The 23,311-nt window shown below is 45.0% G+C and overlaps 1 protein-coding gene across 3 annotated transcripts in view; it reads right to left on the reverse strand.

Moving 5' to 3' along the window:
- NSUN3 (NOP2/Sun RNA methyltransferase 3) overlaps positions 1-23,311 on the reverse strand; it is a 187,938-nt gene that overhangs the window by 15,893 nt on the left and 148,734 nt on the right. The window contains exon 6 of one of the 3 annotated variants that reach the window (XM_073616997.1): positions 4,521-4,567. The exons of the other annotated variants lie outside the window; for them this stretch is intronic. Coding sequence (XP_073473098.1) covers positions 4,521-4,567 — 47 coding nt within the window. The remainder of the gene's footprint in view (positions 1-4,520; positions 4,568-23,311) is intronic. 3 annotated transcript variants of the gene reach the window in all.

Raw genomic sequence — 23,311 nt, forward strand, 5'->3', positions numbered from 1 at the left:
CACAATACGCTGCCATGGATTGAAATCCTGCAGCGCCTGCAAGGTCCCCCTCCTCAAGAAGGCACATGTACAGACCTGTCTGAAGTTTGCCAATGAACATCTAAATGGTTCAAAAAAGGATTGGGAGAAAGTGCTGTGGTCAGATGAGACCAAAATTGAGCTCTTTGGCATTAACTCCACTCACCGTGTTTGGAAGAAGAAAAATTCTGACTATGACCCTATGAAGACCAACCCTTCATTCAAGCACGGAGGTGGAACCATTATGCTTTGGGGCTGTTTCTCTGCTAAAGGTAAAGGTCGACTTTGCCACATTGAGGGGCCAATAGACAGAACCATGTATTGTAAAATCTTGGATGAGAACCTTCTTCCCTCAGCCAGAACACTGAAGGGACAATGACCCAAAACATACCGTCAAGGCAACAAAGGAATGGCTAAAGAAGAAGCACATTAAGGTCATAGAGTTGCCTAGCCACTAACCCTAGCCAAGAACGCTATGGGTGTTATTGTTTGCCGCATTGGACCAGCACAAATCTCAAATCACCTAGTGCACAGGAAAGGTAAGTTCCAGAAGCATTTTGTAAAATCCAGGAGTAGATTGCATTAAAAGTCACATTTAATAAAAAGTTGACACATTTGGAGGGTTAAAAATGTCCCCCTACATCAGGGCTATAAAAAGGCACACTGATATTAGTAAATATGATATCCTGATTAAAAGTTGCGTCTCTAGGCTGGACACCCAACTTTTATTTAGGATCTTCTGCAGTGTACCACAACACATAGCATGTTCTTTTTGATGTGCATCAGCATGGGTGCAGCTGTGCTTTGGGGTGCTCTTCTAATTCAATGACACTGCACCGCAATACCATAGGCATGAATGGGCCCTTTCGCTTTATTTTGTATATTCGCATAGGAAATTTATAACAATGAAACATGTGGAACTATGTTTTAGGGAATGTGTATTGTTTTAAAGCTTTGATGTTAAGGCGCTAATTTATGCCATTTTTAAAATTATTTTAAATACATTAGTTACACTATTGGAGATTCTCTGCGAACCATTTTTTTCCCCTTAAACTGTATTAAAACCAAAATCAATTACTTTTGGAATGTTTTCCATCATGTCTCACTGTTTTTTGTAAATCTTTTTTTTCCCTTGAGATCCTGCCAGTAACAACACTTGCTGCTACAGGCTGACAATACTAAGTCACTGCCTCCAAATTAAAAGCAGCATTGACAGCCTGCTATGTAAAGTTCTTTAGCTGGCCATTGGTCTGCCTATCTGATAGACCTGAGGCAGCCCAACAGCCAATAGAAGGAGCACACATGGGCAGGCTGACAACACCGATGCCAATTACAAGGCAGTGGCTTAGTATTGTAATCGTGCAAAAGGAAGTTCTGTTATTGGCAGGATTTCCAGGTAAGAAATTTTGCAACAGATTCACAAAAAAATGACTTGCTTATACCATGGAGCATGATACAAACAAACTGAAAAACAGATCTTGAGTTTACTAACAGTTAAGAAATGGGGCTAAAGGGGACAAGGTGTGAAGAAGTAACCACAGGATACAATCACCCTCCCTGGTAGGGCCATTGCCAAGGAAGATATTCACAGAGGGCGAGCGTATGGGGGTTGATTAACACAGAAGGATCTGGAAGTAGAGTAACTTACACATTAAGATAGTTTTGGACAGCCCTGTTTATCAGATATAAGTCCTGTAGCATATTCACAATAACTGCACAGGCTTGTCTTATTCTCCAGACATGGCAAAGCATTCATTCACAATGACACCAGCACGGTACATTCTGGGTAACAATGATGTATGCCTCGCCTTTACTCCAGCTTCACAAATTTTATTTTTCATGTCAAGTCTAGAGTGAGAAAATTATAAAGAAGGGTTGAGGCTTTTGATGGATTCCTCCATAAGAAATAAATGACATGATGCATTAGCCCAATAAGACACGCAAGTATTTCTGTGATCAATCAGAATGGTTTTTGAACTCAGCATTTTTCATTTTACCATGGAAAAAAAATAACCATTGTTCAAGATCCTTAGTGGCTTGATGCTATTTTATTCAGAGATCTATATATTCAGAATCATTTCAGTGTCTAAATCACTTGGCAGAAGATATTCTGAGCGTTGCTGTAAAACAAAGGCACAGAATCCGAGCAGGAAGTGGCAGCTTTAATAAATTCAACACAAATCCAATAATATGGAAAAGGCTTGTGATCTGTTCACTGCGGAGCAGAATTAGACTCGCTATGACATACTGTACATGGAAAAATCAGTAAATCAAAATTAAAAATAGCATGTCATCAAATAAAACATTAATCTGTAGAACTAATTCCTGCTGTAGATATGAAAGGGAACCTGAAAACCAAATCAATACATTTTTGACAGGACTAATATTTTTTGGTATGGGGGGTGGGGGGGTTACAGAAGTCAGTAAGTGTGAAGGATAAGATTTAGGAAAGTTTTTCTGTGAGGGTCACAGAGAGGGTCAGGTTTACAGAGAAGATCAATATGAGGGTTAGGGTTACAAAGGCCAGTGCGAGGGTGAGAGAGATTGGTACGAAAATTATAGAGAGGGTGAGGGTTAGGATTACAGAGAGGGCCAGGGTTAGGGTTACAGAGAGGGTACGTGTGAGAATTACAGAGAATGTCAGTCTGAGGGTTACAGAGAGGGTGGTTGTGTGGGGTTTAGATTTACAGAGAATGTCAATTTGAGGATTAGCGCAAAAGGAAGGGGTGGTGTGAGGGCTAGGGTAACAGAGAAAGTTGGTGTGATGGGTAAAGTTACATAGAGAAGTGGTTTGATGGTTAGGGTTACAGAGAGAGTTTGTATGAGGGTTAAGGTTACAGAGTGGATCGGTGTGAGAGTTAGGGTTCCAAAGAGGGTCGGTGTAAGTGATAAAGTTACAGAGTGGATCGGTTAGGGTTATTGAGGATTACTGTGGGGGTTAAGATTATAGAGAGGGACAGTTTGAGGATTGGCGTAACAGACAGGGTCAATGTGAGGGTTAGGATTACAAAGAGGGTGGTGTGATGGTTAAGGGGTGGTTAAGGTTGCAGAGAGGATTGGTGTGTGTGTGTTAGGGTTGCAGACAGGATCAGTGTGAGGGTTAGGGTTACAGAGGTTTAGTGTAAGGGTTACAGTTAAAGAGAAGTTCAGTGTGAAGGTTTGGGTACAGAGAAGGTTGGTGAGAGGGTTACAGAGAGGGTCAGTGTGAGGGTTGGAATTACAGAGAAGGTAAATGTGAGGGTTAGGGTTACAGAGAGGGTGGTGTGATGGTTAAGGTTGCAGAGAGGATTGGTGTGAGTGTTAGGCTGGATTCACACCGATGCATTTTTAGTGCTTTTTGCATTTTGCAGATTTGCACTACAGAACATGTTCCATAGAAAACCATGTTAAATGGACTGTAGTCAAAATCTGCAAAATGCAAAAAGCAACAAAACTGCATAGGTGTGAATCCAGCCTAATGCCGCGTACACACGACCGGACTTTTCAGCATCAAAGGTCCGACGGAACAAATCCGTCGGACAATTCAATCGTGTGTGAGCTTCATTGGACCTTTTCTGTGGAAAAATCTGACGGACCTTAGAAATAGAACATGTTTCAAATCTTTCCGACGGACTAAATTCCTATCGAACAAACCGTTCGTCTGTATGCTAGTCCGACGGACCAAAAACGACGCAAGGGCAGCTATTGGCTACTGGCTATTGAACTTCCTTTTCTAGTCCGGTTGTACGTCATCACGTTCGAAACGATCGGACTTTGGTGTGATCAAGTGTAGGCAAGTCCGTTTAGTTGGAACTCCGTCAAAGTCCTTCGGAGTTCAGTCCGACGAGAAGTCCGCTCGTATGTACGCGGCATTAGGGTTACAGATAGGGTCTTGCTTTTGGACTTTAAAAAAAAAAAAATTCCTCTATGTTGCATCATAGATTACTACCTGTTATAAGGCTATATATGTGTATCTGTGCCGATGGGCTATCGCCCACTATACTGGAGGTTCCCTGGCTAAAATTCACAGCTATACTATGGCTCTGAAACTGCCGTCATATAACGTGAAAGGTCTGAATTCCATCAAAAAACGATGGATGGCTTTAACCACTTAAGGACCGAGCCTCTTTCTGAGATTTGTTGTTAACAGTTTTTTTGCTAGAAAATTACTTAGAACCCCCAAACATTATACTTTTTTTCCTAAATAAAATGGCGATCGTTGTAATACTTTCTGTCACACTGTATTTGCGCAGCGGTCTTACAAGCGCACTTCTTGGGAAAAATACACTTTTTTGAGATAAAAAAAAAAGACAACGGTAAAGTTAGCCCAATTTTTATTTATATTGTGAGAGATAATGTTACACCAAGTAAATTGTTAACCAACATGTCACGCTTCAAAATCTCCATAGGCGACATTTGAAAAATTCTACAGGTTGTATGTTTTGAGTTACAGAGGAGGTCTAGGGATAGAATTCCTCACGTGTGTGGTTTGAACACCGTTTTTATATGCGGGCACTACTCACGTATGCGTTTACTTCTGCAAGCAAGCTCGATGGGACGGGGCACTGTACTTTAAAAGAAAAAAAAAAAAGTGTCACTTTTATTCCTATTACAAGGAATGTAAACATAGAAAAAAAAGCATGACAGGGCCTCTTAAATATGAGTTCTGGAGTTAAAAAGACCTCAGATCTCATATTTACACTAAAATGCAATAAAAAAATTAAACAAAAAAATAAAAACTTTGTCACTTGAAAAAATAAATAAATAAATAAAATGGCCCTTTAAGAGCTATGGGCGGAAGTGATGTTTTGACGTCGCTTCCTCCCTGCAATGGTATGGAGACAGGTAGGGGCCCATCTTTCCCTCACTCATCTCCATACCCAGGAAGGAGAAGGAAGCGATCGCCTCCACCACTGCCGATGGCTCCGGTAAGCGGCGGAGGGCACCGGAGAGCGGCAGGAGGGGGGCCCTCTCCCTCCGCCTATAAAAGTGATCCTGCGGTGAATCCGCCGTAGAGACCACTATTATCGGAAACCGGACCGCCTGCTGAAGAAGAGGATACCAGAGTTATCCCTCTTACTGGTGGATACCGGAGTTATACCGGAGTTACAAAGATATCCCTCTTCAAAGAGAGGACTTATATTGGCGTGCGGCGGTCCAGAAGCAGTCAACGGAGTTCAGGGCCTCCGGCGCGGATGTCATCCTGGTGCAGGAGTCTCACTTCTGTGCTGGGGGATCCCTGAAATTTGCTTCTAAGTATTTCCCGGTGTCTTATATGGCGTCCGACTCATCTGGAAAGGCTGGGGTTGCAGTGCTGATCAGATGCTCCTGTCCTCTCCAGATCAAGTCCACCCATTTAGATCCCCACGGTCGTTATATAATACTGCAAGTTACCTACTTGTCTAATTCTATAACACTAATGAATGTATATGCTCCAAGTATGGGTCAGATTAAATTCCTTATTGATGCATTTGAACGTCTGCAACACTTTTCTCAGCCTTTTATGGTGACTGGGGGAGATTTTAATCTCTCCCACTCGAGATCGGAAATCTTTATTCCATTCTACACTACCCCTCGCAACACAAACCTTGGCCATCTCCTTTCGTAAATTGACTCAAAGCCACTGTGTGTGACGCATGGAGGATCAAACACCCTACTGGTAAACATTATTCCTTTTACTCCCCCCCCCCCCCCCCCCACAAGATGTTCTAGATTGGACTATTTCCTCGTGACAGCCCCCCTTTTACCTCATACAGTGTCATCCGACTTGGGCCCCATCACCTGGCCGGATCATGTGCCCCTGACCCTGGATCTTTGCCTCTTAGCTGTATTTCCCAGGAAGTGCCATTGGAAACTCAATGAATCTCTGCTAAAACATCTTGAAACCAAAAGGTAAACTCCCACGAGCTCTAACTGAATACTTCCAGCTAAATACGGGTTCCGTACCCAGTCCATCCACCTTATAGGAGGCTCACAAGGCATTCTTCAGGGGGCAGTGTATCTCTGTAAGCTCACAAAGAAAGAAGGATGCAACCCTCTTGAAATCCTCTTTACTAACCAAACTGCTAGCCGCTGAACGTTCCCTGCTCTGCTCTCCCTCGGTGGTTCGACTGCGGGCAGTAACCTCGCTGCGCAATCAAATAAAATCTCTAGACATGTCAGCCATAGATAAATCCCTCTTATGGACAAAATTTTTTTTTTTCCAATAAGCCACATAGAATGCTGGTCTCCAGGCTGAATCCCAGGCCTTCTCTCTCCTTCCCGGATCACCTCAAACGACCAGATGGTACCCCCACCCACTGCCCACAGACCATGACCCAGGTCTTTGGTGAGTTTTACGATAAACTCTACAACTTACTCCCCAAGCTACACTCCCCATTTGACCAGGAGGCTTTCGAGGTGTTTAGGTCAGACTTGAAGCTGCCTAAACTAACCAGGTCGGATGTGCATGCACTGAATTCCCCCATTACTGGGGAGGAACTAGCCAATACTGTTAAGAGCCTACCAACCCACAAATCCCCAGACGGCCTCCCTTACTCCTACTATAAGACATTTCTCCCAATTTTATCAACTCATCTAGTCTCCTTATATAACTCTCTTCTTCAGGGCAGGTCCCCCAATCAGCAGTTCTTACACTCTTATATCAGTTATACCTAAACCGCTTCCAGATAGGTACAGGCTGATAGCACTTTTAAACTCAGATTATAAGCTATTCCCAAAAAATTTTGGCTAACTGCCTTTCCCAATTTTTGACAAAACTGATTGATAGAGACAAAGTGGGCTTTGTCCCCACTAGACATGCGAGTGACAATGCCAGGTGCACTACTGACCTCATTGATATGTTGAATAGAGTACGTAGACCTGCCTTGATCCTCAGCCTCGATGCCCAAAAAGGTATTTGATAGATTAAGTTGGCCCTACTTGTTTGCCACCCTTACTAAATTTGGTTTTCATGGCCCCTTCATCTCAGCCCTAAAAACCCTCTACTCCAACCACTCATCCCAGGTCCAAATGGCTTCTTTCATGTCACGATCCTTTCCAATGTCCAACGGCACTAGACAGGGTTGCCCTCTCTCCCCACTTCTTTTCATCCTATGCCTAGAACCCCTAGCAGAGGCTATAAGATCCCATTCTGACATTCGAGGGGGTCCCCATGCATCACAGCAATATAAACTATCTCTATTTGCGGACGATGTACTTCTGACTCTTACCAAGCTACATATATCACTCCCGTCCCTGCATGTTCTCCTATCCCAGTCTAGCTCTCTATCTGGATACAAAATGAACGCATCTAAAACAGAAGCCCTACCTCTACCGCTACATATACCACTTGCAGACCTTCTATTGCTCCAAAACTCTTACCCCTATCACTGGTGCATCTGGGTGTACCTGGGTGTACAAATCACACCATCATACTCATCCCTATATTCAGCCAATTATATCCCCCTGTTCAAGGACATCAAGGCCATGCTGTCTCGATGGAATCCCTTACCAATATCCTGAAAAGGTAGGATTAATGTGTTGAAAATATCAGTTATGCCAAAATTACTGTATTTTTTATAAACCCTGCCTATCCCTATGGCCCAATTAAAATTGCTTAAACAATGGTTTCTTAACTTTATTTGGAAGGACGGGGCACAGAGTGGCAAGCTCTGTGATATTTACCCCCAGAAGCCGTGGAGGACTAGGAGCCCCGGACATTCACATATATTACCTGGCCTCCCACCAAATAACCCACTACTTCTCAACTCTCTCCCCATCCCTTACCCTTTCCAAACCAATAACTTTTTAACTCATCTATTCCCAAGGCCCCGACCAAACACAACTAATATCTGCTTTATACCAATTTCTTCAGGAGACCCTTCCACTCTCTGAAATATAATCTGAGTGGCTCTAAAGTATCATGCACCTCATTCCGTTTAGCAAATATAAAGAGTAAGGCGGAATGGGATTATAACGGTGCTGAAACAAATGGTATATAACATGTTGAATAGAAAAAAAATATATAGTTTCTTTATTAGTACAAAAAAGGAAAAACAGGGAAGAAGGAAAATTTTAAACAATTAAAATCAATGTAGAGCATATACATAACACATGTAATGGATTGCTGGTGTCCCAAGAAAGGTGGTCATAAACAGATGTTAAATCCCAACATGTTTTACCAGAGATGGCTTCCTCGGAGGATAATGTGAGACCACCACAAATAATCCAGCTCTAACATAAAAAGGCAATATAAATACATAATGGCATAAGAGCAAACTTTTGTCATGACCTCAGGGAAATGTATGGCATGTACCTGTCAGTCCCGAAACAGGAGATGGAAAATCTATGGGGACCCCCCAGTGGGAGGGGGAAGAGATGTCAAAGAATGGCCCCAGCCAGGAATGGTGCAGGGGGAGACCATGTATGGTCGCAGAAGGTCGATAAAGACCCAGCTAAAAAAAATAAAAAGAACAGACCAGGGGGTCAATTAATATAACCACATTCTGGACAAAGAACATCGCAAGTCCAGTTAAATGGACCAGAAAGAAAAGACCCAAACAGAACACTATGCACTTACTATGCTCAAAGTCAAAAAACAGATGGGTTCAGGGGCGCCAATGTGCTGATATAGACATACAAACGAGATCAAAAATTATCCCAAACCTTAAGCACACAGCATTAGTAGCCACTAAAATACAGAAAAATATAAAAATTCCCAATATTAAGAAAGAAAAAACCAAGTTAGACTTACCGGTAACTTGTTTTCCAGAAGTCTTTCAGGACAGCACCTGAGAGATAGCGACTCCACCCACCGGAACAGGAAACACCTTCTTCCTCCAAACTTTAAAGGGAGGCGCCTCCCCACCATACCTCAGTTGTAGTAGAGAAGACCTCCGGCCCCGGCTGGAACACATAAACACATACGTTAGTCACAGCATAGTATATACAATACAATAGGGCGGGATGTTGCTGTCCTGAAAGACTTCTGGAAAACAAGTTACCGGTAAGTCTAACTTGGTTTTTCCCAAGGCGTCTTTCAGGACAGCACCTGAGAGGATAACAGAGACTTACCCCCTTAGGGCGGGACAACAGCTTGCAGGACCTTTCTGCCAAACGCCTGATCATTAGCAGATGTGAGGTCCAGCCTGTAATGTTTCACGAATGTGTGAAAACTCGACCATGTTGCCGCCTTGCAGATTTGTTCAGGGGTGGCACCAGCTCTCTCTGCCCAAGTGGCCGCTAATGCTCTTGTTGAGTGTGCAGAAATTCCTGCTGGAGGAGACACACCTGCATGCGAATAAGCCTCTGAAATGGCTAACTTCAGCCACCTTGCTAAAGAGATTTTAGAAGCCTGGCAACCTTTCCTGTTGCCCGAAAATAGCACAAAGAGAGAATCTGAACGTCTAAAGAGCTTTGTCCTTTCCAAGTAACATAACAAAACTCTTCTAACATCCAACATGTGAAAACAAGTCTCCTTCTCCCCTACTGGGTTGGGGCAGAAGGTCGAAAGTACAATGTCCTGAACACGATTTTGTACTGAAGCTACCTTTGGTAAGAATTTCTGATCTGTTCTAAGTATAACCCTATCTGGGAAGATAGATAAATAGGGTTCCTTAACTGATAAAGCATTAAGCTCACTGATCCTTCGTGCAGAGACCATGGCAATCAGAAACACAGACTTAAAAGTGAGATATCTAAGAGGCGCTTCTTCCAAAGGTTCAAAAGGACTCCTTGTTAGAGCCTGGAGGACTATCGACAGATCCCATTTCGGAAACAACTTAAGTGGTGCTGGTCTGGATCTCGTAAGGGATCTGAAAAATCTGGTTACCAACGGATCTGAGGCCACCGATTTTTCTAGGAACACTGCTATCGCAGCTACCTGCACCTTCAAGGTACTAACTGCTAGTCCCTTGTCAGCACCAACCTGTAAAAATTCCAGAATGGAAACAAGACTCCCTGGGTCATGGTCAGATGAATTACACCATGTATTGTAAACCTTCCAGACCTTGGAATAGATATTTCTAGTCACCCTTTTCCTACTGGATAATAGCGTAGAGATTAACCGGTTGGAAAAACCTTTGCTCCTTAAGAGCTGCTCTTCAGATACCAGGCTGTGAGCGCCAAAGTGGCTACCTCTGGGTGATTTACTGGCCCCTGAAATAGTAAATCGTGCCTGAGGGGCAGATGCCAACAAGGCCTGACCGCCATTTTCAGAACGGTTGAAAACCAAGCCCTTCTTGGCCAAAAAGGCGTGATTAGGATAACCGGTACTGTTTCCCCCTGAATCTTTCTTAAAACTAAGGGAATTAACTGGAATGGGGGGAAAGCGTAGCAGAGATGGAATCTCCATGGATACGCCAAGGCATCTGTTCCTAGTGACCCGTCGTGATTGCTTAGGGAAAAAAATTGCGGAACCAAGGCATTCTCCTTTGAGGCGAACAGGTCCACCTCTGGCAGCCCCCACTTCTCGACAATCATGGCGAAAACCTCTGGGTTCAGCGACCATTCTGCTTCCCGAATGGGGTTTCTGCTCAGGAAATCCGCTACCCCGTTCAGGGATCCCTTTAGATGGACTGCTGATAAAGACAGCAGGTGTCCTTCTGCCCAACGGAGAATGCTCATGGCTAGTACTTGCAGCGATTTGCTCCTTGTACCTCCCTGCCTGTTTATGTAAGCCACGGCCGTGGCATTGTCTGTTAGTATTTGAACATGCTGGGCCCGAAGCCCCTGAGCAAATGACTTCAGAGCCAAGTCGATCGCCTTGAGCTCTCTCCAGTTTGAGGACCTGGTCGCCTCTTTCCTGGACCAGTTTCCCTGAGTGAAACCCTTTTCTAGGTGGGCTCCCCAACCCCAGGAACTGGCATCGGTTGTCAGCCTTTTTTCGATTGGAAAGGCCCAGACTAACCCCTCCGATAGGATATCCTGCCTTTTCCACCACCATAGTGACCTCTTCACTTGGGTTGGAACTCTTACCTCTGAATCTAGGGATTCCAAATTGTGATCCCAAGATCTCAGAAGAAAGGCCTGCAGATGTCTGAAGTGCAGTCTTGCCCACTGAACAGCTGGCATTGACGAAGTCAGAACACCCAGGGCTGACATGACCAACCCTACCGTCAGCTGCTGGTTGGTCTGCAAAAAGGACACTGTATCCTGGATCTTTCCTTTCTTCTCTAAAGGAAGAAAAATTCTTTGGCTTACCGAATTTATTATATACCCTAGAAAGCGAATCTCCTGAGATGGTTCCAGGGAAGATTTTTGGAGATTTAGGATCCAACCTAGAGACTCCAGATGGCTGCATGCTCTGCTTAAATTGCTCCTCAACTCCTCTATTGAGGGGGCGAAAAATAGCAGATCGTCTAAGTAAGGAATTACTGCGATTCCCTGAAGACGCAGCGGAGCTAGAGCTTCTGCCATTATTTTGGTAAAAATTCGGGGTGCGGATGATAGCCCGAAGGGGAGGGCTCTGAATTGCAGATGCTGAATTCTGCCTTCCAACCTTACCGCCAACCTGAGAAACCTCTGGGACTGGGATGAGATTGGAATATGCAGGTATGCATCCTTTAAATCCACTGACGCCATGAAACAACCTGGAGTCAGAAGATTTCTGGCGGTGAAAATTGAGTCCATCTTGAACCTTCTGTATTTGATGGCTCTGTTTAGTGGCTTTAAATTTAGAATTAAACGAAATCTTCCTGTTGGTTTTTTTACCAGGAAGACATGAGAATAGAAACCCTCGTGCCATTCCTCTGGTGGCACCGGGATTACTACACCCTGTTGCATCAGTTCCTCCAGAGAGGATTTCATGGCCAGGGCCCTTAATGGATCTCGAGGAGCATTTGTTACCAGAAACCTTCTTGGGGGGCTTCTGGAAAACTCGAGAGTATAACCCTGCGAGAGAGTGGTCAGAACAAACTGATTTGTAGTTATCACTGACCACTGCGGAAGAAACTCTCGTAATCTTCCGCCGACCCGCAGAGATGCGTCATAGTGAGTTTTCGGCCTGTGAAGGAGGACGGAAGAGAATTCCGCCTTTGCCCTTCGCTTTTTGCGCGGACCAATTTTTTCTCCTGCCCTGAAACTTATTTTCCTGCTGTTGCTGTTGAGTTTTTTGAGGTCGAAAAAGACGTTTTGGGGTCTGCTTTTTCTTTTTGACCGGAAAGGACTTCTTCTTATCGGCAGTTCTGTCTAGGATATTATCTAGATCAGGGCCAAAAAGAAGGTCACCTGAAAAGGGAATACCACAAAGTTTACTCTTTGAAGCTGTATCACCTGGCCAGGTTTTTAGCCATAAAGCTCTTCTCGCAGCATTTGCTAAAGCTGCAGACCTAGCTGACATTTTGATAGCTTCAGCCGAAGCATCAGCAATATAAGCAACAGCAGAAATCAGGGTAGGAAAGGAATCTAAGATCTCCTGCTTGGGGGAATCTGCCACTATATGAGATCTAAGTTGGTTCACCCAGTATTCCAGATTCCTGGCTACACAGGTTGTGGCCATTGCTGGTTTTAAATTGCTCATGATTGATTGCCATGATCTCTTGAGCAAAAGATCCATGCGTTTGTCCATTGGATCCCTTAGAACACCCATGTCTTCAAAAGACAGGTCTGTGGATCTTGAGACCTGTGAAAAGGCCGCATCCAACCTGGGCACCTTATTCCACACCGCAGAAGGGTCCTCCTCAAAAGGGAATCGCCTTTTGTGGGCTCTGGAAAAAAAGGGCTTTTTCTCTGGATCTTGCCATTCCTTAGTAATGGCGTCAGAAATGACCGAATGAACCGGAAATGTTCGCCCCTTAGGCTCATTTAACCCTGCATACATGCGGTCATGAAGAGATAACTCCTTCTTTTCCTCACTTAAGCCAAGTGTAACATGGATAGCCTTAAGGAGTCCGTCTACCTCCTCTAGGGAAAGCTTAAATTTGGAAGGAGCCACCTCCGCTTCCTCACCCTCCTCCTCCGAATCTTTAACGGAAGGAGTAGGGGACTGCTCCTCCCTGATAGAGGGGCCTTCAGGTAAAGCTTCTACCATGGGGAAAGAAAAAGAACCCTGGGAAGCCTCAGAAGTGGATGGCTGACTAGCAGCTGGATTAACTAAAGAGTCACGAAAAGTCTGAATCGTGGCGTATAGTTCCTTCTTTACAGAGGCAACCAGATCATCACAAACCGAAGCTGATTCCTCCTTAACTAAAGAAGTGATGCATGTACTGCATAAGGCTTTTTTCCAATTTTCTCCCATTTTGGCCCTGCAAGAAGGACATCTCTTTTTTGGGTCAGAGCTTTTAGCCTGTGAGAGAAAAAACAAAAAAGGGAAAAAAACCAGGGGACCTTTTAGTGAGACCCGGTCTCAGCTACACAAGAATCACCCACAGGTGCACTAAGAAGAAACCAGTCAGCCTCTAGTGCCCAGACAGGCCCCTTGCCACTAGGGGGTAAGAAAAAAGAAAGTAGACCAAACCCAGGAAAGGAAGAAAGGCAGACTTAAACTGCTGCTCCTACCTGAGCTTTACTGGCGCCTGTGCCTGTCCCCACAGCTGCAGACGCTGAGTCCTCCATCTCTGGTGTGCAGCTCCTCACTTGTGGCTTTATAAGCCGCTTCCGGACTCCCATAGTGCATCTGCACCGGACCGGAAGCGGAAGTAGGCGCCAGTTCCTGTCCTCCCTCCTCCCCCCTTGCATCCACGCCGGAAATGACGCTTCTGCTGACCCAGCGACCCCGCCATGTCACTTCCGCCGCGCCTGCCGGCCAAAAAAACATGGCGGCGGCGCACGCGCACCGCCGCCCTATGACCGCGCGGATCACCGGGTCTACGGCTCTCACCGAGCACCAGGAGGGGAAGAGGAGCCCGTTTGCTACCACTGGCGAGGCTTGGGTAGGCCGGGAGGACAGCGGGTCCCTAAAGGAGGAAAAAAAGAAAGGAAGCCCCGTCTCCCAGGAGCACCTGAGAGAACCTGCTCCCCCTCAAAAGATGTTCCCTCCAGGCCGGAGGAAACACAAAAACTGGGGTATGGTGGGGAGGCGCCTCCCTTTAAAGTTTGGAGGAAGAAGGTGTTTCCTGTTCCGGTGGGTGGAGTCGCTATCTCTCAGGTGCTGTCCTGAAAGACGCCTTGGGAAAAAAATGTATATGGTATGTTTTATATATACCAAAATTAAGGTGACCATTGATCCAGAGAAAAAAGGCTTACTCTGGTTTCCATTGATGTTTACCTTATCATTACATTGCTGCTTACTGATTTCCCACCAAATGATCCATGATATCTGTGATATTTTGGTGGGCATGACTGGATTAATTCCATGGAAGCTATTTGGTGATTACAAAAGAAAAGTTTTATTCATATTGAGCTATGTGCCGTTTTTTTTTTTCATTTTTTTCATATATTTAATGATGTAGCTACTATATTGGTTTGTTCGCCTTTTTTCTCTGGAACAATGGTCACCTTAATTTTGGTAAATATAAAACATACCATATACATTTTTTTTCTTTCTTGATATTGGACATTTTTTATTTTTTTATATTTCAGTGGCTACTAATGCTGTGTGCTTAAGCTTTGGAACAATTTTTGGTCTTGTTTGTACGTCTATATCAGCACAATGGCGCCCCTGAACCCATCTGTTTTTCGACTTTGAGCATAGTAAGTGCATAGTGTTCTGTTTGGGTCTTTTCTTTTTGGCCCATTTAACTGGACTTGCTGTGTTTTTTGTCCAGAATGTGGTTATATTATTTGACCCCCTGGTCTGTTCTTTTTACTTTTTTTAGCTGGGTCTTTATCTACCTTCTGCGACCATACATGGTCTCCCCTGCACCATTCCCAGCTGGGGCCATTCTTTGACATCTATTCCACCTACCCCTGGGGGGGTCCCCATAGATTTTCCATCTCCTGTTTCGGGACTGACTGAGGTACGTGCCATACATTTCCCTGAGGTCATGACCAAAGTTTTCTCTTATGCCATTAGTATTTAAATTTCTTTTTTTTTTTGCCATTTATGTTAGAGCTGGAATATTTGTGGTAGTTCCACATTTTCCCCTGAGGAAGCCATCTCTGGCGAAATATGTTGATATTTAACATCTGTTTATGACCACCTTTCTCTCTAGGGACACCAGCAACCCATTACATGTGTTATGTACTGTATATGCTCTACATTGATTTTAATTGTTTCAAATTTTCCTTGTTCCCTGTTTTTCCCTTTTTGTACTAATAAAGAAACTATATATTTTTTTCTATTCAACTTGTTATGTACCATTTGTTTCAGCACCATTATAATCCCATTCCTCTTTACTCTATATCCTTCCACTCTCTGTAGACTCCCACTCCTATATGCGCAAATGGACTCAAATTATACAACAACCAATCTCCCTCCAACAGTGGGCCAAAATATGGACCTCAACTTCCAAAATATCCAGATGTGTGGCACAGAAAGAGACAGCATTTAAAGCATTATTTTTTTGGTATAGGACCCCTGAGGTGTTACATCATTTTGACCCCTCCCTCTCCCCCCTCTGTTGGAGTTCTGGTAAAACTAGAAGAACTCACTACCATATCTTCTGGCAGTGTGAATTGATTGTTCCTTTCTGGTCCATGGTGATGTCTCTGCTCCAGCGAATTTTTGAGTCCCCCATTTCGCTGGATCCGTTACATCTCCTCCTGGGCCTCCCATTTCCGGGTCTGGGAAAGACCTTGAATAAATTGGCTTCCTATATTTTATTAGCTGCAAAGAGAGTAGCTCAATTGTGTTGGCTATCTCCCCCTCCCCCCAAACCAAGCTCTGTTTCTACAAGCTATTAATGACATAAGTAGAAAGGAGTATATGACTGCTATGGTAGAGGATGCTGTTGACAGGTTTGACAAGATTTGGGATATGTGGGATCATTTTGAGTATGGTTCTCCTCCCTAAATCCCTCCAGTACCCCACATACGATTCCATGTCATCCTGTCATCACCCATCCCCCCTATATCCTTGTTGACTTAGTTACACATACTAGCCCACTGCTTAACACCTCCTAGGTCTATGTCCCCAGGGTATACCCAGGTAACACTCAAATGTAATTGGCTATAGGCCTTTTCAGTAGTTTTGCCTGTATTACGATCAACATATTTTTCCTTTTTATTTCTTTGTAATTTCTTTTTGTTTGATTTTTCTGACTTTAATATGTATAACTTGCTTTATCTGTATTCCAACAAATTTTCAATAAAGATACAATTTACAAAAAAAAAAAAAAGGGCTTTGGGTAGTTTTTCGTTTTTTTTTTTTTATTATTATTATCTGTGCCAGCAATTAGAGGGAGTGGGAAGAGGGGGGTTTTGGCGATTGCCTGGAGAGCAGCTTTAAATCTTAAATTCTTCATCTAGCTCTAAAAATCCATGGATAATCGGAAAATATTTCACTCCAGACTGTCTACAGAGATATCTTAGTCCACTACACTATTTAGATTTGCTGGCAGAATAAGAAAAATAGAGAAGCTGATGGGATGGTAATTTCAGGAGCATTATTGGATTTAGCACAGACCAGTAGAAAAGCATATATCAAAGAAGACAAAATGCTGGAACAAGAGGCCATGCTTCCAAGCTGGTGGCTGCCAAACTGGCAAATGTACGGTCACACAGGTGCAGGAGGTCAGAAGTAACAAAATACAGAACTACTGACATTTAAAAATAAATACGGTACCATATATTTAGGAATAACGAGCTGAATGCAACTTAATTAGTATTTAAAGTGACATGGTCACACAAAAAAAAAAAAAGAGCACACAAAGAAAGCTTTTAAAGCACATGTAATGATACTACCAGAAACAGTAATGCACCAGTGACACCAATTTTTACTCATTGCAGAGCTACAGACACCTCTGGAATCCTCAGCATCCATTAATTCTGAGTGTGTTAAATTCCTGTATCTCCCTGCTTGCAGTTCCACCCTCCACTCTCCAGCGGCTACTTGCCAGATGGTGAAGAATCCAGCGGTGGCTGCACCTCTGTAAAAGAATGAATGAAGGATCAAGTGTATTTGGCTTTGCGAATTTGGGGCCCTTTCACACAGCCTTGTCAGCCCGGTGGACTCCGCTTTTCTCAGCGGGGGATCGATTCGATGATCCCCGCTGAGCAGGCGGATGACAGGTCGGTCCCCACTCGCTATGCAGGGACGGACCTGTCAGAGCCCCGCTCTCCTCTATGGAGAGATCAGATGAAAACAGACCACCTGTCTGTTTTCATTCGATCCTATCATCCAGATGGATGGAAAATAGGGTCTCCATCCATCTGAATTTCACAGACAGGATTGGATAGCAGCAGGTGTCAGCAGACACGTCACCGCTGACATCCGCCACTCCATTGGAGTGAATAGAGCATTCAATCTGGTCCGCCTGAAAAACTGACAGGCGGACCTGATCGCAGAACCCGTGTGAAAGAGCCCTTAAAGTGAAGCTGTGAGGACAGAAATATGGGAATTGCCATTGCTGGCTTGCTTTCAAAACATAGGGTTCTTGCCTTGAAGACACTTCTCTACATAGTGCGTTGCTCATGTAAAAACTGGCATGCATCCATTAAAGTCTAGTAATATTTTTTTATTATACAGAAATGATATAGCGCCAACAGTTTGGCTAGGTTTAAAGTGGTTGTAAACCTAGTTACACCACTTGTACCTACAGGTAAGCCTATAAAAATGCTTACTTGTAGCTACTGTAAATATTTCCTTAACCTGCACGGTTTAGGAGATATTTACCATATATGCTTACGCCGACGTCATCAGCACATGCACACTGAAGAAACAGCTTGATTGTGATGTTTCTTTTTACCATACTTTATTGGATTTTCAAACATACAGGGTATCAAGAACCATAGTTACATAGATCCCTGGGAAGACCCCAGGGGGCATTAATAATCAACTGAAATAAGAAAACAAACTTAGAAAGGGGAGGAGGAAAGGAGGGGGAGGGGGGGGTAGGGGAGGAAATGGGGGGAGGGGAGGTAAGAGAGGGGAGGAAAGGGGGGGAGGAGAGGTAAGAGAGGGGAGGGGGCGGGGGAAGAACCAAAGTTGAGGTCTTACATGAGAGGAGCTATTATGTAGCCCAAGAGGTGGCAAGCATTTATTCAATGAAGAAATAGATGACATTTAGGTGGTATTTTAAATGAGATTTAGATGGTATCAAACACCGGAGGGGGGGGGAGGAAAAGCTGCCAGTAGTACTACTCTATAACCAGGAAAGTATAACAAAGCTCATAAGGTAGCAGCGTCCATCAAGATTACTAAAAGGGGAAGGGAGTGTGGCATCAGTTTCCGTTGAGTAGTGGGGAGGGGATGGTATAGGTCTCACCCATTGTCAGGTGGGAAGAGGCCTGTGAGAGAAATGTTCGTATTATGCAAAAATTTTGTCATGTCGAAGTCCTATTTGTTGTGAAAGCGAGCCGAGTGATTATGAGGGGGAAAATGACAGTCCCAAACTTTCTTTGCGTAGAAGACTAGTGAGTTCCATCTTCACCTCTGAGATTGTTGAGGGGGTGGTGGAGGTCCATTGTTTGAGGATGTCCTTCCTAGCAGCCATGAAACAGGTGGAGAGCCACGCTTTGTTGCGTCACATGGTTATTTGTTGAGATTTTGTATATCCTGGGAAGGAGCCATCCAGGAAACCGAACAGCATAGGGAGGGGGTCTTTACATGGTTGGTACCCCATGACCATGGTGGCAAAGCTTTCTATTTGGTCCCAGAAGTGGGAGATGAGAGGGTAGCCCCATAATCTGTGGAATAGGGTGGGTCTGTGCAGGTGGCACTGTTGCTGAGTCATAGAGGTCAAGGACAAAGAGAACGATAGGTACTGTAAGCACGGTGTATGATCTTGAATTGTTGTTCCCACCAGAATTAATTTGTGATAAAAGCACAGGTGGTGTTGTAGCCCGCCAATATGTAGTCTCTTTCTCCGAAGGGAGGAGATCTTTGTTCCGCTGGGAGGTTGGACCCGGCTGGAGAGGTTTGATGAGCCGAGAGTATAGGGGTTTGTAAATGTCGGAGATCTTGAGTTGAGCACGGCTCAGGAGTGTGTCCAGAAGGGGGGTGCGGAAGCGAGTGACTCTGGCGGGGCAGAGGCTGGCTGCAAAGTTGATTGCTTGCTGTGCATATATGAAGTGGTGGGCAGGTAGGTTGTACTGGGATTGTACTGTAGGAAAGGGGAGAGCTTTCCCAGTGGATAGATAAAATAATTGTACCAAATTAGTGAGCCCGTGGGAGGCCCATGTGGAGAAGGCCGTATACTGTCGTTCGTGTGCGAATAGAGGGTGGCCAGTGATTGGTAGGAATAAGATAGAAAAGGGGAAAGCCCCATTTTTTCCCTGATCTCTCTCCATCCTATTAAGCTATCACGTAGCAGTAGATTATGCTTTAAAGAAGGGGGGAGGGAATTTATTTTGCAGTGCAGTAATGCAGGCAGTCCACAGGGGTCTACCATCTGGACTTCAAGTCGTAATTGGAGTACCTGGATGCCCCTGACAACCAATCCAAACCCACTCTGAGGAGGCAAGACAAGTTATAGATTTGAATATTTGGTAGATTTGCGCCTCCCTCACTTTTGGGGAGAGATAGCTTTTGAAGGGATATATACAGGGATGGCGTCTGCGCCAAAGGAATACTGATAGAGCCCTATGAAGCATCTGAATATCTTTGTGCTGCAGTAGAAGGGGATGGTTTGGAGAGGGTATAGGAGTTTGGGGAAACTGACCATCTTAAATAGGTGACATCTGCCAAATAGGGAGAGTGGGAGGTCTGCCCAGTTTACCAGTTCACTAACTATTTTGGAGATGATCAGGGGGTAATTGAGGTGATAGAGGGAGGGTGATTTGCCTATTTTGATACCAAGATAGGTGATGTGGGCTTTGGCGACAGAGAAGATGGAGTGATCTGTCCAGGGGGGAGGGCGGGCACGGAAAAGGGGCAAAACGTCACTTTTGGAGAAATTAATCCTGAGTCCTGAGCAGGCTCGGAACCGTGTGAAGATATCCTGAATATGAGGCATATCTGACTTGGGGTCTGAAGTGAAAATTAAATATAGTTGGCAAAGAGGGCTGTACATATTTCCTGCTGGCCAACTGTGACTCCGTGAAGATTGGAGTGGAAAAGCAGAAAACGTGGCAGGGGTTCTAGTGCCAGGTTAAAAGGAGAGGGGACAAGGGGCATCCCTGTCTGTCCTTTATGTAGGGGCATGCTATTTGAAATATGGCCCGCAGCTACCACGTTGGCGGATGGGGCTGAGTACATGGCTGAAATCAAGTGAAGGAAGGGGCCATCAAAACTGAATCTCTGAAAAGCTAATTGCAACCAGTGGAAGCTGACATTATCAAAGGCCTTCTCGGCGTCTAGAATGATAATGGCTATGTCACTGGTGGGATTGGCTCTTGCTTGTTTTAGGACCGTGAGGACTTTACAGATATTGGATGTGGCTGAACGTCCCAGCGTGAAGCCAGCCTGAGAGGGGTGGATTAGTGATGGCATAATCAATGCTAACCTGTTGGCCATGACCTTGTCGAGAATATTTGAGTCAAGATTGAGCAGTGAGATCGGGCAGTAGGAGCCTGGCTGCCTTTTTTGGGGATCAATTTGATGAAGGCTTGAAAGCCTGAGGGAAGGTATTGGCCCCCATCAAGGATCATTTGGTAGATGGATACAAGGTTTGGAGCAATAAGCTGGGCAGACAATTTGAAGAATTCTGAGGTGTATCCATCTGGGCCAGGGGTTTTACCTGAAGCCAGTGAAGCTATCGTGGATGTCACGTCGATAATAGTGATCGGGGCACTGAGCTGGGTTAGAAGTGAGGGGTCTATCCGGGGGAGCTGGACCTGGTCAAGAAAGGCCTGTGCCACCGTGGGATCAATAGGATCAGGGCCGTACAGGTTGGCATAGAAACGTTCTAAGATAAAGTTTAGTCTTTAGGTGAGGAGAGCGTGCCATTTGGGTTTTTCAGGGCAGATATGTGGGTAGGGGTGCGAGGACCCCTGCATAGACGAGCCAGCAACTTTCCTGTCTTGTTGCCAAATTTGTGATATTGCAGATCCAAAGGCGACTGATAAATTCGCTGCTGGGGGTAGGCTTGTAGGTAGTTGGCAGCTTCCTCATGGTGTGAAAAAGATTTTGGATCACCAGCCGGGTTAGTGAATCGAACGACAGCAGGATAGGTTAGCGTGAACTTCACTCCTTTCTGGAAGAGTGCTGCACAGATGAGTTGGAAGGCCTTGCGTCTGCCGGAGACCTCCTAAAAGTAATTCGCGAAGAGTAGCAATTTTTGGCCATCCAGTTGAAGGGATTTGGCATTGCGGAAGGATCTGAGGATGGCCACTCTACCTGTGTAGTTTAGGTAGCAGATGATAACCGGGCGGGGGGAGCGGCGATCATTTGTAGGTGTCCCCATGTGGTGTGCTCTTTCCACTACACATGGCGTCGTTATCCCCAGAACTTGAGGTAAACGTGTAGCACAAATCTCCTGCAAAGAGCTGGCATTGAATGATACAGGGAGACCTATAACTCTCAGGTCGTTCTGATTCTCAAGGTCATCAAGCTTTTCCAATATGTATTGTTGGGTCTGAACATGTTGTTGGTCACTTGCCAGGGAAGTTTGCACTTCGTCTTCCAAATCTGAGGGGCGGTGCTCCAGCTCTGATAACCGTTTGGCATGTTCTCCCATTTCCTTCCTAAGCTGTGTAATGCCTGCTGCTACTGCCGCTGTAATGGTTGGGGATAGCAGTGCGGCTACAGCCTGGGCCATCTTTTGGTATTGTTCATCTAGTGGGCCTGCAGAGGCCTTGAGTGGTTGCTGAGGATTCGCAGCCACCCCCACGTTCATCTCGTCCGCCATGTTGCCTGGTGCTAAGGTAGGGGATGCGGGCTGTGGGTGGGAGGTCGCAGCCACGCCGGGACCGCTGCGGACTACGTACCGATCCACGCTACAGGTCACAGGGGGAGAACGGGAGAGCATGGGAGGTGGTGGGTGCCTGCAAGCTGTGTGTGGATGGCTTTGTATGTGGGTGGAAAGCCGTGTACCTCACTCCTTCCTCATGTGGCACCAGAACCAGAAGTCATGCCATTTCTAAAAGGTCTGTGCTGTGACCGGCGGCTCCCATGTGCTCCGGCCAATCATAGCGCCGGAGCCCGAGAACCCGGAAATAACTCTAGGAGATATGTTGCCGGTCACAGCGGTGTAAGGGGACCGCTGCAACAGCTTCGATCTAAGGTATTTCATAATGAGCTAGTATGCGATGCATATTAGCTCATTATGCATTTGTCTTGCAGGTTGTTTTTTTTTAACAACTTTCAAGCATATCTATAGCCAAAATGTAAAATAATATATTAATTTCTACACTGTATCTCTTATTTCTAGTCTACTCCTATTTATCTAAATGGTCCTGAAGTTTGTGAACTTATTACTCTGTGAAGTCCCCCTACAAATTTACTTGAATTCTTTGACATGTATTCACTATCCCTAGTGACTATGCACTGCTGTGTCACACATGTCACAGAGCTTACCTACTGAACTACATAGCTGCTGAGAGGAGGAGTTTCAGGAATCACTGATTGCAGGTAGCAAGGTACCATGGGATATGTAGTCCTTAGAAACTGAAAGTAAACAGCAGAGGGGAATGTGCAAAGCATGCAGGGAATCCAGGAAGTTGTGAAAAGAGGTGGCCAGGAGACACAGATAGCTCACATTGTGAAAGAAGAATTTTCAGTTAAGCTTATATTGGATTGTCAAATGTAACTATTGTTTGTTTTGTTATTACAATGCTGAAGTTATAAAATGAAAGTGTATGCTGTGAATATAGAACTCCTTTAACACCAAAATATTTGAACATATATCCTCTTTTGTATATTCATGTTACCATAGTACAAATAGCAAGTAAGCTTGTGTGAGAGTAAAGTGTCCCTAGCACCGATATTCTGAGGAAGGTGAAGCGAAGGGAACACAAACTACAGAAACATACAAGAGAAAGAAATAGCTGCTAAAACCAAGATATTTTACACTTTCTTCTGAAAATAATAGATCCCAGTAAGGCCCCTTTCACACGAGGCGGACTCTGTTTCCATGGAGCCCGCCTCGGTCCGCCGGCTCATCGGGAGATCAGTCCGTTGATCTCTGCTGAGCCGGCGGACGACAGGTCCCTCTCTGCTCACTGAGCAGGGAGGGGCTTGTCAGGCGCCGCTGCCGCCTATGGAGGGATCGGACGAAAACGGACAGCATGTCCGTTTTTATCAGATCTCGCCAGATCCGATCCGCCAGCAACGGACCTGGACGTAGGGCTATCCGTCTGCTTTTAGCGCATCGGACGGGGTCGGATGTCAGCGGACATGTCTCCGCTGACATCCGTT

This window comes from Aquarana catesbeiana, linkage group LG02 (assembly GCF_042186555.1).
Source record: "Aquarana catesbeiana isolate 2022-GZ linkage group LG02, ASM4218655v1, whole genome shotgun sequence".
Taxonomy (NCBI): Eukaryota; Metazoa; Chordata; class Amphibia; order Anura; family Ranidae; genus Aquarana; species Aquarana catesbeiana.